Consider the following 14067-nt stretch of genomic DNA (forward strand, 5'->3'; position numbering starts at 1 on the left):
ATATGTCTTTCAGCACAAGTTCGAAAAGATCCAGCACGATTACGTTAATAATGCTTTATTTTGCAAAAAACACAGGTAAGATTGTGTTATCCTGATTCTATGCAATACGCGCTAGTCTTATAAATGTACATTGGAGACGCACAATCAACCACGGGTAAATATGCATAGCTGTTTTAGTAGAAAACACTGCAAAATGATCTTACTGAGGTAACAAATTACCGTGAAATTTATTTTTGTAATCAATAGCATATAACATGTACATGTACCCAAGTTCATCTCCTCTTAAAAAGTCCACTACTAGACAACATCTTACCCTATTGAAATAGTTTGAAGGATTTACCTCCCGGCTATTCTCACCGTCACAGTCCATTACTAAATTACCAAATTGCAGATGCAAGTAGTAGTTTGTAAAGTCAAATAGACGAATAAATATCATGCCTTATAGCTTACCCCTGGGTTCCACTGGTATCCTATGGTGTCGAATTATTACCTGGCTTTATCTATCGCGTTATATATGTCATTGGGTCTTTATAAGGATTATCGAGGAATTACAAAATACTTACGAAAACCTGTTTTCTTATGTAATCTTGTTTATATATGGAAAGTTTCGTTGAACCTATTTATATTTCGGCATTGGGGATTTGTTGTTTTCTCAGAACTGCATCTCATCAAATTTCAGAAATTACCAGTAGTATGATTCATACATGTTATATTTAGGACTTACAATTTTGTAGTCTTATTTACATGTAGTGCTATATTTAGCAAAAGGAAGAAAGGAGGAAATATAACGATAAGGAAACAAAGACATGGAACAGATTTTTTGGAGTTTTGAAGAAAACACACACATTCACTTTAATAAAATTGTCAATGCAATAAGCTGTTTTGAAAATTCTAGGAAACACAAGGTATTGGGAAAACATATTGGAAATTACCTACCCCGTGACTCATACGCGATTGCCTCAGTCAGGCTTGAACACTTTCTATCACTTGGGCATTAACTAAGGCGACAAGAACATCTACAGGTAAATATACAATGCTGTTTATGTATTACACTTTCCTTTGAACCTTAATTAAGGTGGTACACACCCCATCACAGGTGAATATATATTATTGATTTAGTGCCACAGAACCTCGGTTTCTTATGGACGTAAATTGAGGTGACACAGCAATCCATGTTTTTGTGCTATATAGTGTTATGGAGGTAAAAAAACAACATATACAAAATTGTTAGGTAAAATGTATGCATATGACTGTTGTGTCGTACATATGGTGGATACATATATCACATACAATCTAGTACCCATAAAAGGTATTCAATTATGAGTAAGACCTTTGTGCACACAGGTGATTTAATGTTTTATTCCACAACTCACATAGTTTAACTTTTCAATATAATGTTTTAACTTTTCAAAGATTCACATAACATATTGTCACATTACATAAATACATATACCTGTAACATTTAAACATACACTCTTATGCTCACTCAGTTTTACACACATAGTACGATTCTGATTTAAAATACTACTACCAAAATATTATGACATTGACGTACAGGAACATTAACACCAAATAACATAAACATGACATTACAAATTTAAAAAGTAAGAAGAAAAATACAGAACAAAGTAGAGAGGAAAGACAGAAAAAATACAGAGAGGGAGTGCATTATCAGTTGGGGTATAGTATTTATGCCAACTGTATATGCAGTTGGTATATACCATATATATATATATAAATGGTTGTCAGGTTTTACAATGAGAGTTCGTTTAATTTAAGCCATTTTCTCAATCGGTTTTGGAATTTACATTTACAATAGTCATACAATTGTATGTCTTTCGCTAAATATTCCTGAACAGGATAGTGTTCTTTGATTGTATTAATTAAAGATTGCTTTTTAATTGAACTTGGCTACATCTAGATTTATAAGTATATTGTATTATTATAAGGAAAATTCCTTCATCTATAAAAGGAGTAATTCCCTTTTGGAGTATGTTCATGAAATATTAAGTTTTTTTTTATATTAAATCTAAGCTGAATAATTAAGGCAATTGTATGAAATTAAAATGAATAAAAGAAACTTGTATCTGTTCACATAGCCGGAAGGTATGCTCTAGTGTCTCTATTTCATTTTTTCATGAAAAACAGTAAGGAGTTTTACAAAGCCATCTAAAGGACTTCCCACCCTTCGTAATACACATGTTTTTCTTGTCGTATTTTCGTGTCGTCATTTTCGTATTGCATATCGGGCATTCCATTACCGTAGTGCAAATTATAGTAACACCGGGTAAACAATAGTACACGTGCGTGACGATGATATGTCAACACCCGATATCGAGACTTAACTTGAAAATGTGTAATCATACGTGACATTAATTAACTCACGGGAAGACACTGACATAAGATCAGACGACTTCAAGAAGGTCGTATATGAGGCGCATGGAAGGCAGACTGATATTTTTTGTTTACCGACCTCACCTGTACGTATCATGTGCTAACAGTAGTTCATAAGCTCTTGGTCGCTACGACATTTGTTGTCCAGCGAGTTACGCTCTGTCAGATAAATCGTTTCACAAACGCAATAACAATAAATCTGTGAAAATAGTGGTTTGTAAAAAATCAAGATCCTTATAAATTGCAAGTGCATGTGCGTGCACGTGATAACGGCATATCATGCGATAGCCTATGCCCTTACATATGTACCTGACATGTAAATATACCATGCGAAAGCGGGCTATGGAATAATGTCCAAAGTGTACTTGATTGAGAGTAATTTTGTTCCATAAAAGAACAGTAAATTGACAATTAAATATAGTAATTTATTGTGTAAATTCTATCCCTCTGATAAAAGTTTCGATTTTTTCAAGGTACACAACTCTCATCGGGATCAAAGTTATTGTAAAATAAATGAATTATAAGGACTTTGTGTGTATTTGGTTAAATTTTTCACTCTTTTTGTATAAAACTGTTTGTCCTGTTTGCTTTTAGCTTGTATCTAGTAACTTTTATCCATACAATTTCAATAAAACATGTTGTAGATATTTTATGATAAATAAAATAATTGTAGGGTTGATTAACAATGTTTCTTTTCATTATTTTATTGTTGTAATAATTTGGAACAATGCCACACACTCAAAAGATGTGAAAGTGTTGAATTTGACAAAAAATCAATTTTTCGGTATTTTTTACCAAAAAATCCCCAGTTTATCTTGATATTGACATAACCCTTATGTGAAACTTTCATTGAATATTGCTGGCTTATTGCGAAAGTGTGATGCCACCTTAATAAAAAAAACAGTTTGTTGAAAGGAAGTGCTGATTATGTCTATATTGTAACCGCGGCAGTGATGTATTCATAGTTATTATGAAATGGATTTTATGAATAATGTCTTCTTCCTGCCTATTGGTTTCAAAGAGAATATTTCAAAACATCCCTTGACCAGTTTATGCTTCTTCAAAAATATGTATTAATGGATATGTTACAGTTTGGTTTATAAGGTCTTGCTGTGAAATATTAAATATCGGTATTGTGCTAATAACCCAAAGGGACTGAAGAAAGTTTGTTTCTACATTATAAATCTTATTTGGTTTGGTTTGGTTTTATTTTTTTAACGTCCGACTAACATATAAGGTCATTTAAAGACGTGCCTCCATGTGTGTTGTGTAAGCGTGCAAATATGTATTTATGCTGGAGACAGGGTATGTTGGTGTACTTGCCTCTTTGTAATAGCGTGCACACTGAAACACCATGCCTAAGGCATCCAGCACAGCATTTCATCCGGTCACATTATGCTGACAACGGGTGAACCAGTTGTTGCCATTACCCTCAACGCATCTACCAAGCTAGGCGCTAGGAAATAAAAGGTAGTGAGAAGTTGAAACCGACTTGAAAAGGACTAGAGATCAACTGGAGAACGGATTTTCTTAAATCCCGTCATTTGGTAACGTATTTTACCAAAAGCGAACGTCTGCTTGCGCCAGGCGATTTCCATCCTTAAGTGATATCCACACAAAAGTGATCCGCGTAAGAAAATAGTCCGCCGTAAACAAATTAATATACAGTAACGAAACAAATATGTTGAGGGTTATAACACCATTTCAAGCGTAGATGTACATATGGAAATGCCAATGACGATAGGATTATTTTTAAAATATCCTTTTTACATAGTTCTTAGGTTCGTTATATTTCCCCGCACAACTCTTTGATATGTTTATGTTTGTCACAGACCGATGATTTGCCATCGTTCACCATTGAGCTTAGAAGTCATGTGAAAACATAATGGTTAGTTGACTTTTTTTAAATGTCGAAATATATAAGGTAGTAGTATATAGATGGAAACAGATCATCACACAGTATTTTCAGTGTTTGTCACCTGTGGTGGCCTTTCGATTTCATCCACGTCCTCGCGATGAGAAAATTGTTCTCACGACATACCCTGAAAATACAGTGTGATAATCTATAAATATACATCTTTGTAATATGATCATAATATTGGATATATCGTTACTTTCATTTTAATTTCAACAAATTTTACTGCAAAAAATATGCAAAGGGATAGGGCANATAACGAAACAAATATGTTGAGGGTTATAACACCATTCCAAGCGTAGATGTACATATGGAAATGCCAATGACGATAGGATTATTTTTAAAATATCCTATTTACATAGTTCTTAGGTTCGTTATATTTCCCCGCACAAATCTTTGATATGTTTATGTTTGTCACAGACCGATGATTTGCCATCGTTGACCATTGAGCTTAGAAGTCATGTGAAAACATGATGGTTAGTTGACTTTTTTTAAATGTCGAAATATATAAGGTAGTAGTATATAGATTGAAACAGATCATCACACAGTATTTTCAGTGTTTGTCACCTGTGGTGGCCTTTCGATTTCATCCACGTCCTCGCGATGGGAAAATTGTTCTCACGACATACCCTGAAAATACAGTGTGATAATCTATAAATATACATCTTTGTAATATGATCATATTATGGGATATATCGTTACTTTCATTTCAATTTCAACAAATTTTACTGCAAAAAATATGCAAAGGGATAGGGCATCAGATAAAGCCTTTATAAGTCATTACTTTAGTTTAATGCTCAGTTTTGTTCTTTCAGTGCAACTATGTCTTTTCAAAGCTTTGACGGATCAAAACATAGAATAAACGGAAGCTTGGAATGTTTGTCTGCATCAAGTAAGGGTTTATCAAAATCCCTGTTCGGTGTAGAATCAACCAGTGATCAGAGAGCAAGGGTCGAAAGAAGTCTTAAAAATCGGAAAGGTGGTGACATGATTAAGTTAGAACGGGACTGTTTCCTCCACTACGCCATATATATAGGTAAATTACAATCAAAACATGTAAAGCTTCAATATGGCAACAACAATCATTTGAATTTTCTTTCATAATATTTGAAATAGTTAAAGTTCTTGTTATAACAATCTTTTCAGTTTTCATAGATGTTAAGATTAAAATCAGAAAATGTGAAGTGAACATATTGAATAATATGAAACTGTTACTAGGTATGAACATCTGACGTTTCAATGGGTACAGTGCAAACAGAGATATTAAATCGTAGGTATTATACTGAAGCTATAATCTGTTAATGAGTTGAGGTTTGAGCATACGACTTGCATACAAATTCAGATAAAAAATGATCAGTTTATGACATTTTGTGGAAATTGGCATTTTTTAAGAGCTATGTAAATGAAGAAGCATAGTCACCAATTTCTTCCTCTTACAACAAATTAAAGAGGTGGAAATGAATTACATAGGTTTGCATTTCTTATATATATTAAACAGGCAAGGACAATGTAGTTGATTTCGTCGCAGATAATGGTGGTATAGTCACCGTTCGTACTCTGTGCGAGACTGTTGGTGCCAGCGAATGTGCTATAGACAACTACTTGGACAATGACTGCAGGTATGATGTTTCAAATTTTATAGTGATATTGTATCAAAACAATAGAATATTACACAATTAAAGGTAAAGATGCTGGCTTTAGAATAAAGTTTTAGCAATGTTCAACTGTTTTATTTACAGTTTTAGTATAGTTCCCTTTCCTTACATATAACTGTGTTAAGTTATATTTAACTGTGGTGGATAATCCAAAACCGGGTGAGTGTGAATGTGCTCCTCACATCGCGAAATAAAGTACTAATAGGACGTTTGTATAATGTGACTCTTAATATGACAAATCCTATGATAGCGTGTTTTAGAATTGAGTGCGCGGGTTATATTCAAGTTGAACATTTGATAATTAATTTTATGCTTTCTGAGAGATTTTACGTGTTTTGAAATATTAGTATTGTAAATTTGCTCAGTTAGAATGTTACCGTGTGTCGGCGGGAGATCGAAGCCACGTTTCGGTTTGAATAAAATGGAACAAACGTCACAAATCAGTGCAAATCACGAACTGCATATCAAAATCACGTTATAATAACCATGTGTAATCTCCTGTAGTCAATGAGAAAATGGCTTCTGTGTCGTCAGTGTAATTTGGTATCAAATATTGATAATGAAGGTCCAAAGCCAATCAGTGTTCATGAAACTGTAACTATCCTTGTGTTCTGACCTTAAGACATGCAGATGGTCATATCAAACTCTGTGTTCTAATCGTACAACCAGCAAGTGTCCAGATTAAAATAGTGTAATCCAGCTCAAGTCCAGATGAAGATAATGATAATTTTGGTTCTGATTCAAATCCAAGTTGGGAAAAATTACCTAGTGTAGTGAAATCAATGGTCGAGTAAAGGTGACTACATCCCCCATTCTTACATGCAGATACACCCGGTTTTCCTTGATTTTTTTTACACATTGTTAACATAATCAATTATGATACTCTTGTGAATTTTCGTTTCTTATGTTTCCTGACTGATCTAGCGAAATTCCTGTTGCTCATTAAGGCTTCTGTTTCCTTTCGATGTTTATTTAATCTTCCTCCCCTATGTACACAGAATCACATTTCTTACAACCGATCTTATACATGCAATATCAAGTGTCACTGATGGAATATTTGTCTTTTGGTGAGTAAGAATATTCCAGTTGGTCTGGATTGGTCTCATGCTGGTCGAGATCCTGTTCTTCCTGAATTTTCTTTGAATGGTCTATGATATTCCTTTCTCGTAGGATATCATTATAGTGCCCCTTTTCTTTTCCTCTGTCTATTCTCTCTTCTTTCTCATCTTCACAGATAGTTTGTTCTTTATGTCATCCCTACCCTGTCGATACTCCACTTTATATATCCACGTTTCTTGACCTCTGATGTAATATACTGTTCCTCTCTGATCTAATCTGATCTGGTTCTGTTACCACGTCATTTTATCTATGAAGAAAGTTCCTAACTACCCCCAACTAACAATGTAAAGGGTGGTGGGATATGTGCTGTGTATGCGTCAGGCATATAAATAGCATTTGTAGAAAAAAAAGAAGCCACGATGATGAAATTAGATCAGCAACTATACAATTTTGAGTCAGGAAGTATCTTTTCACTTATGATATTACCAGCAATGTTTAATCTGAAAAAATGAACACTGTATTTTTGTTTTAATTAATTTGCCATGCTGATAGCCAGAAATCGTCATTAAAACTATATTTCAGTTCTATAAGATCTTAGAGAATTCTTTTGATATGGAATCTGGTATTATTAATTCTCATATTTTGGATCTATTTCCAGTTATACGATAATACTAGAATTTGTTGTAGATATATCACAATTTACACTTACAGTATGTAAGATTAGATCTGACAAATGTTTCATCTGTTGTATCCTTTGTTATATGATGACGAGGTATTGCCGTTGATATATTGCCTCCGTTAACAGTCACGACTTTGATATGACTACTATGAAATAGTTCAGGATGGTGACCACATGTTTATTTTTATATTTACAGTCACTATCCGGAGAAAGAAATTGTAAAACGGGCATTGCTTGCTATTGCGGAGGAACATATTTACAGCCTAGGAACATACAACTGTGAACATTTCGCGACGTGGTGTCGGTATGGGTACAAATATTGCCATCAACCGTGTGAAGTGGCCGCCACTCTGGGAGCTATAGCTAACAAAACCTAGAAAAGAGAATATTCGAGTTTGTTTTTACCTGTTTAATTGTTTGTTTTGATTCTTTTCATAAATTATGCATTTCGTAATGAGTACATTTGACTATTTTCAACTATTGTAGTGTTTCTTCCCTTATCCCCGGCCGCTATGGTGCAACGGGACAAAGCGCTATGTACGTCCGGAATGAAAGTCGAATACGTCAGGGATAACTCAAATAAACTGTAACTCAAGTGATTCCCCCCCCCCCCCCCCCTATCCATGACAACATGTAACACGCACAAATTCTACTCGGAATCAAACGTTCAGCCTTGAAACCTAAAATCTGGTTTAGCTCTACGACTTGATCTACATCAGAAATAAGGTGTAATTCCGAGGTTAATAAACGCACTCAAATCAAAATCAGTATTAGATTTCAATCGTAAGTAAAGTTACAGTAAGTCATTTTACTTCTCTCACTCCTACTTTTTTATCTACACATATTACTCTCTCTGACTGGCTTACATCGGCTCTTCATGGCTCTTCATGGCTCTTCACTCTCCCCGACCCACATTTATGTAGTTATACAGTATATGGCTATTGTTTGTAAAAATATGTGGTTACGTCGTCACAAGGGTACGTCTTATACATAACGACAAACAACACACTCACTTTTTTAACTTTAAAAAAAACCGGACAAGGTAAGGTTGGACAGTTATTTGTTATTCGTTATTCAAATAACGAATATATTTCTTACTTTAATTGCCGGGGGCGAAAGTAAAGTTAGAAAGTTATTCGTTATTCAAAATTAAAAAGAAAAATAATGTAAGACGGATGCCGGTGCCCAACTTTGAAAGATTGCACGTACAGGGGGTGCCACAGACAGTATTAACACTGAGTTTAATTAAGATTGAAATAAGCATTTACCCCGATTCAGGACCAGGAACATAGAATTTGAACGAAATCACAATTCTGACGATTTTCGAGTATAGGGTCACCGGGGGTATGGAAACCGTGCCAGTGCCCAACGTTTGAAAGGTTACACGTACATGGGGTGCCACAGTATTCATACCGAGTTTAATTGAAATTAGAATAGGCATTCACGCCGAACCAGAACCAGGAACAGAGAACTAGAACGAAATCTCAATTTTGACAATTTTCGAGTATAGGGTCACAGGGGGTCTGGAAACCGTGCCGGTGCCCAACTTTTGAAAGGCTGCACGTACATGGTGTGCCACAGACAGTTTTCATACTGATTTTAATTAAGATGCAAATAGGCATTAACCACCAGCCAGGACCAGGAACAAAGTATTTGAACGAAATCTCAATTTGACAACTTTGAGTAAAGAGTCTCCGGGGCTCTGGAAACCGTGCCGGTGCCCAATTTGTTTAAAGGGTGTTCGTACAGAGGGTGCCACAGAGAGTATTCGCACCGAGTGTAATTAAGATAGGAATAGGCATTCACTCCGAGCCCGGACCTCTAACATTGAACGAAACGTTGTGGGAAATGACAAAATAATATTCGTTACTCTTTATTCATTATAAGGTTCGTTCTATTACTTTACGTGGAGGGAGTTAATGTACAATTTGACAATTTTAGAACACCACGGAGGGTATTACTGAACACTTCTTTTATTTTTAATAAAATATCCCTCAATGATCTATCTATAAACTGAATCAAGCATATGTATCTTAAATGAACATTTCAGATTTGTCAAGGGCTTTACCAACTAAAGTCATTTACCACCTATCCCCAAGTGAAACTTAATTCGTGTTAATAATTATCTTTAATTCCATGATTTGATGATAAAAGAGCATCCAACTGGAAATTATAAGTACGACCAAAATTGTTAAAATTGCAAAGGCTGGCACCCCTCTGGTTTTGCAAACCGCTAGAACGATGTGCAGGCTTGTTTAAGTCTAGCCGTAATAATGTGAGGATGCGGACTCTTTTTTTGTTGTCCAAATTTTTATTGTTACAAAATTAGTGAACAGTGATGTGTTCAGTAACTGCCGAACACCTCTAAATGTCATAAAAGGAAATAAATGTCATGCTTACTCTAAACAAGAATAACTGGCAAACTATGCTTGTTTCCCTATTCATTAACTACGTATTCATTGTTATAAGTTGTGACCTTTCCATTTTTATGGATGCTCATTGGTTTAGCTCTCATTTCCTGTATATATGCAAAGTCCTAAAAATAGCCAGGAAAGCTTGAAGTACCCACATGCTGGACAATAATTTCTTGCGGAGTGGTTTTTTAAACGCATAAATGCGGGTGTATCGTTGAAAATGGACCCCCGTTGAAAATGGAACCGGGAAGCCATTGAAAAAGGAACCCAGAGCAAATTAATTTTTCACTCAGATCACTCACAGCTAGACCACCGGGCCGTCAACACTTCCGTGACTCCCTGACCTCACCAAATAGGCCTTAGAAGAATATCCCGTTAGCGTAGACTTAGTATACTTAGTATAGAATTAGTTAGATCTGTCACCACAAAAGTGGTACTTCCCACCCATAGTTCTCAAAACAATTGTAAAGTGTGCTTTTCTGTGGTTATTATCTGTGCGAACAGTTTTTTGGACTCCAGCAGAGTGAAAATTAACTGTGTATTATTCCTACGGATTATTAGATCAACACCGTAGAAACATCTAAGACGCAGTCCAGCAGGAAACAGATAGGTCACGATAACACATACTATTAATACACCCTATCCTCATTCTATAGATTCCCATTTTAATATCCTACCCAATATTTATATCAAACCCCCCACTATACCCATTCTATAGGTTCTCCTCTTAGTCTATCACCAAAGTATACGTATTAACACCCCCCCCCCCCCCCCCCCCCCCCCCACCCCCCCACACACACACAACTATCACCATTCTATAGGTTCAACTCTTAGTATCTTTAACACATAATACGTAGTGTTATACCCCCTCCACTCCTAGCAGTTAATCACTATATAGATCAAGATGCAGGAAGTTGTTGTGCTCAAACCCAAAGGGGAAAACCTCACCCGTATAGAACGATGGACAGGAAAGGGGCAGTGTCCGACATTCGGCAACATGTAGGGGTCTCTCCAGTCGAATTTCTACCATCAGGATTCATTCTAATAATATGTCTGTAGGTATCACAAATTCGGATGGCCCTTAAAACGAAAACAGTTCGTGATATACTCTTCTCCCGGGGCTCCTTACAAATCTAATAGACCACTGGACCCGAAAAACACACACACCCGACCAAACCAAAACCATAAACCAACGGGAAACAAAAACCCAAATACCCCAATAACCAGTAGTAGATGGGTAGTTTACAACATCCCCATGAATATAAATGCAAACAATTTCCTCAGCCCTTATGTAGTTAAAGCCATCCGTATGTTAAACTTCAAAGGAAAACTAACCACCTCATTTACTCCTCCTGTTTAAATCCACCACAGTACCAAGAAACGTTAGATATGGAAATAAAATATTCTCAGTAACTCCATTCATCAACGGATACAAAAAGGAACAAAATAATAAGATTCAAAACAACACAACGACGCTAAAGAAAATAAAAAACAAAATATATCCTAAGCGGAAGCAGTAAGGAAAAAAACACACTTCATGTTCGCCTTTAAAACCTCATCCGGAACTCCAGTAAAATTCCAAATCAAACAGCCCCAAACTCTAGTGCACCCTCCCCAACACAGAGTAATAATACAGAAGCGATAGTTAATATGTCCATAAAATCCCCAGAAACCCCATGTCCCACACTCGTCAACACCGCCCTAAACAGAAGGGAATCCTCAAAACTGAAAAAATACATAAAAAGGGAAAACAATAAGGACACCCTTGTGCAAAGAAAAGGCACACATTTTTCTAAACCAGTTCTCATCTGTCTTCACTCGTAATAACAACAAAATCTCACCAAAAACACGTATAAAGTTAAATCATTCGATTCCTAACCTAAATATTAAGCAAGAGGGAGTAGCAAAGCTCCTACGAAACCTAAATCCTTCCAAAGCGTCGGGGCCAGATAACATTCCAAATCGTGTTCTAAAAGAGTGTGCAGACCACATAGCACCCATTCTGACACACATCTTCAAGACCACAATAACAACCGGTGAGCTACCAGTAGACCTGCTAAGTGCAAACATTTCCTGTACCATCAAAAAGGGACACAAACACTCAGCAGCAAATTATCGTCCGGTATCACTGACATCAGTAACATGTAAAATTCTAGAACACATTATATGCAAACATATATTAGATCATCTGGACTGACATCTCTGACCCATGACTTCCGATCAGGATACTCATGTGAAAACATTGAAACTCATTACCACCATTGACGACCTACTGAAATCTTTTGACCGTGGCAAACAAGTGGACATGGCAATACTTGACTCCTCCAAGACCTTTGACACAGTTCCCAATAACAGACTACTCCACAAGCTGGATTCATATGGGATCAGAGGACCTCTGCACCAATGGCTAAAAACCTTCCTTACTCGCAGGAAGATTCGGGTAGCCATAAAGAGAGAACTCTCTGAAGAGGCAACGGTTGAGTCAGGAGAACCACAAGGAACAGTACTAGGAACCCTACTCTTCTTTGCCATATGCATGTAAATGATTTGCCAGACTCTGTGAAATCAACAGTTAGACTTTTCGCAGATGACTGCCTACTCTATCGAGAAATAATCTCAAACAAGTACCACGAAACACTTCAAGACGACCTTAATCAGCTCGAAACTTTGGCTGCAAACTGGGGGATGAAATTTAATGCCAAAATAATGTTACATTCTTTGTATTAAGAAGAAAAAGCAAAACACATACCAACTTAATGGACACAACTTAGATCACGTAAAGACAAACCCATACCTAGGATTATAATTATCAGGGGATATGAAGTGGAAAGAACATATAGCAAGTACCACAAAAAGGCCAGTTCTACCTTAGGCTTCCTACGACGCAACCTACAACACTGCCCCAGAGAATGTAGATCCATCTTAGAATATGGAGCAATAATCTGGGACCCGTACATAAAGGCGAACATTAACAAATTGGAACGCATCCAACGGAGAGGGTCGCGTTTAATCCAGAAGGATTTCAGAACAAGGGAAGAGGGATTCATGACCAAACTACTCAAAGAGCTACAACTTCCACCACTAGCATCAAGACGAAAACATCAGAGACTAACATTCTATTATGAAAATGTAGAGGAGCAAATTCCGTCAATGCCTAGCAAAGACTTTATTTATTTCCAACGTGAAAAATGGAAAACACAACAGCGTATATTCCAGGACTGCGAGACATCCAGACCTATTCCAAATTCAATCAGGAACAAAAACAGAGCAGTCATAATACCCAACAGCAACATGGAACAATACAGAAACACATTCTTTGTGCGAACAGCCACAGATCGGAACCACCTGGACGACATCAAAGTCGGGGCACAAGGAATAGAGGCATTTAAAGCATCAATCCCTCCCAACTGGGTTAAATATCTATAATAGCTAAATATTGCATGCGTACTCAACCCCCTCCGCATTAAAGCCATTTTGTCTCTGTGGAGTATAACATATAGATATAATCTAAATAAAAAGGGAATCAACCCTCACAACAGAAAAGTACAACACGAGATCATACACAATATCCGCAAGGAAATTAAACATGCAAGGTAACCACCACCTAAAACCACACATAAGAATAAACTAGCTAATATGGCAGTTCAGACAGGTAAAAAGGCCCCGAGCTCCCTGTCTGTACTCAGCTGGAACGCTTGCGGCCTTAGAGCTAACTTAATTAGCCTTAAACAACTCCTAACATAGCATAAAGACATAACACAGCATAAAGACATAGACAAGAAACTGAAATTAGACAAAAATTGTAAGTTCCCAAACTCATAGGTTATTAAGAAAAAAAAAATCGGTGAAGAGATATACAGTTACAATAAAATAATAGCAATTTTCAATGTAAATATAAGTCCAAGCATAACACTAGAAAAAGAAGATCTAGATACAATTTCGAACATAACA

The 14067-nt window shown here is 36.3% G+C and overlaps 1 protein-coding gene across 1 annotated transcript; it reads left to right on the forward strand.

Annotated features, from left to right (window-relative positions):
- Positions 1-919: 919 nt before the first annotated feature.
- On the forward strand, positions 920-8156 carry LOC110450514 (phospholipid-metabolizing enzyme A-C1-like). Its single transcript, XM_021498068.1, has 4 exons — positions 920-1022; positions 5125-5345; positions 5808-5928; positions 7899-8156. Exons 2-4 carry the CDS (start codon positions 5132-5134, stop codon positions 8077-8079), a joined length of 516 nt encoding a protein of 171 aa, XP_021353743.1. The 5' UTR covers positions 920-1022; positions 5125-5131; the 3' UTR covers positions 8080-8156.
- The last annotated feature ends 5911 nt before the right edge of the window (positions 8157-14067 follow it).

This window comes from Mizuhopecten yessoensis, unplaced genomic scaffold (genome assembly GCF_002113885.1).
Source record: "Mizuhopecten yessoensis strain PY_sf001 unplaced genomic scaffold, ASM211388v2 scaffold5241, whole genome shotgun sequence".
Classification (NCBI taxonomy): domain Eukaryota; kingdom Metazoa; phylum Mollusca; class Bivalvia; order Pectinida; family Pectinidae; genus Mizuhopecten; species Mizuhopecten yessoensis.

Excerpts from the sequence above, each read along its gene's own strand:
- LOC110450514 (XM_021498068.1), top strand. The coding sequence starts at position 5,132 with ATGTCTTTTCAAAGCTTTGACGGATCAAAACATAGAATAAACGGAAGC. Across the intron at positions 5,346-5,807 it reads CCACTACGCCATATATATAG|GCAAGGACAATGTAGTTGAT; the intron begins GTAAATTACAAT and ends TATATTAAACAG. Across the intron at positions 5,929-7,898 it reads TACTTGGACAATGACTGCAG|TCACTATCCGGAGAAAGAAA; the intron begins GTATGATGTTTC and ends TTATATTTACAG.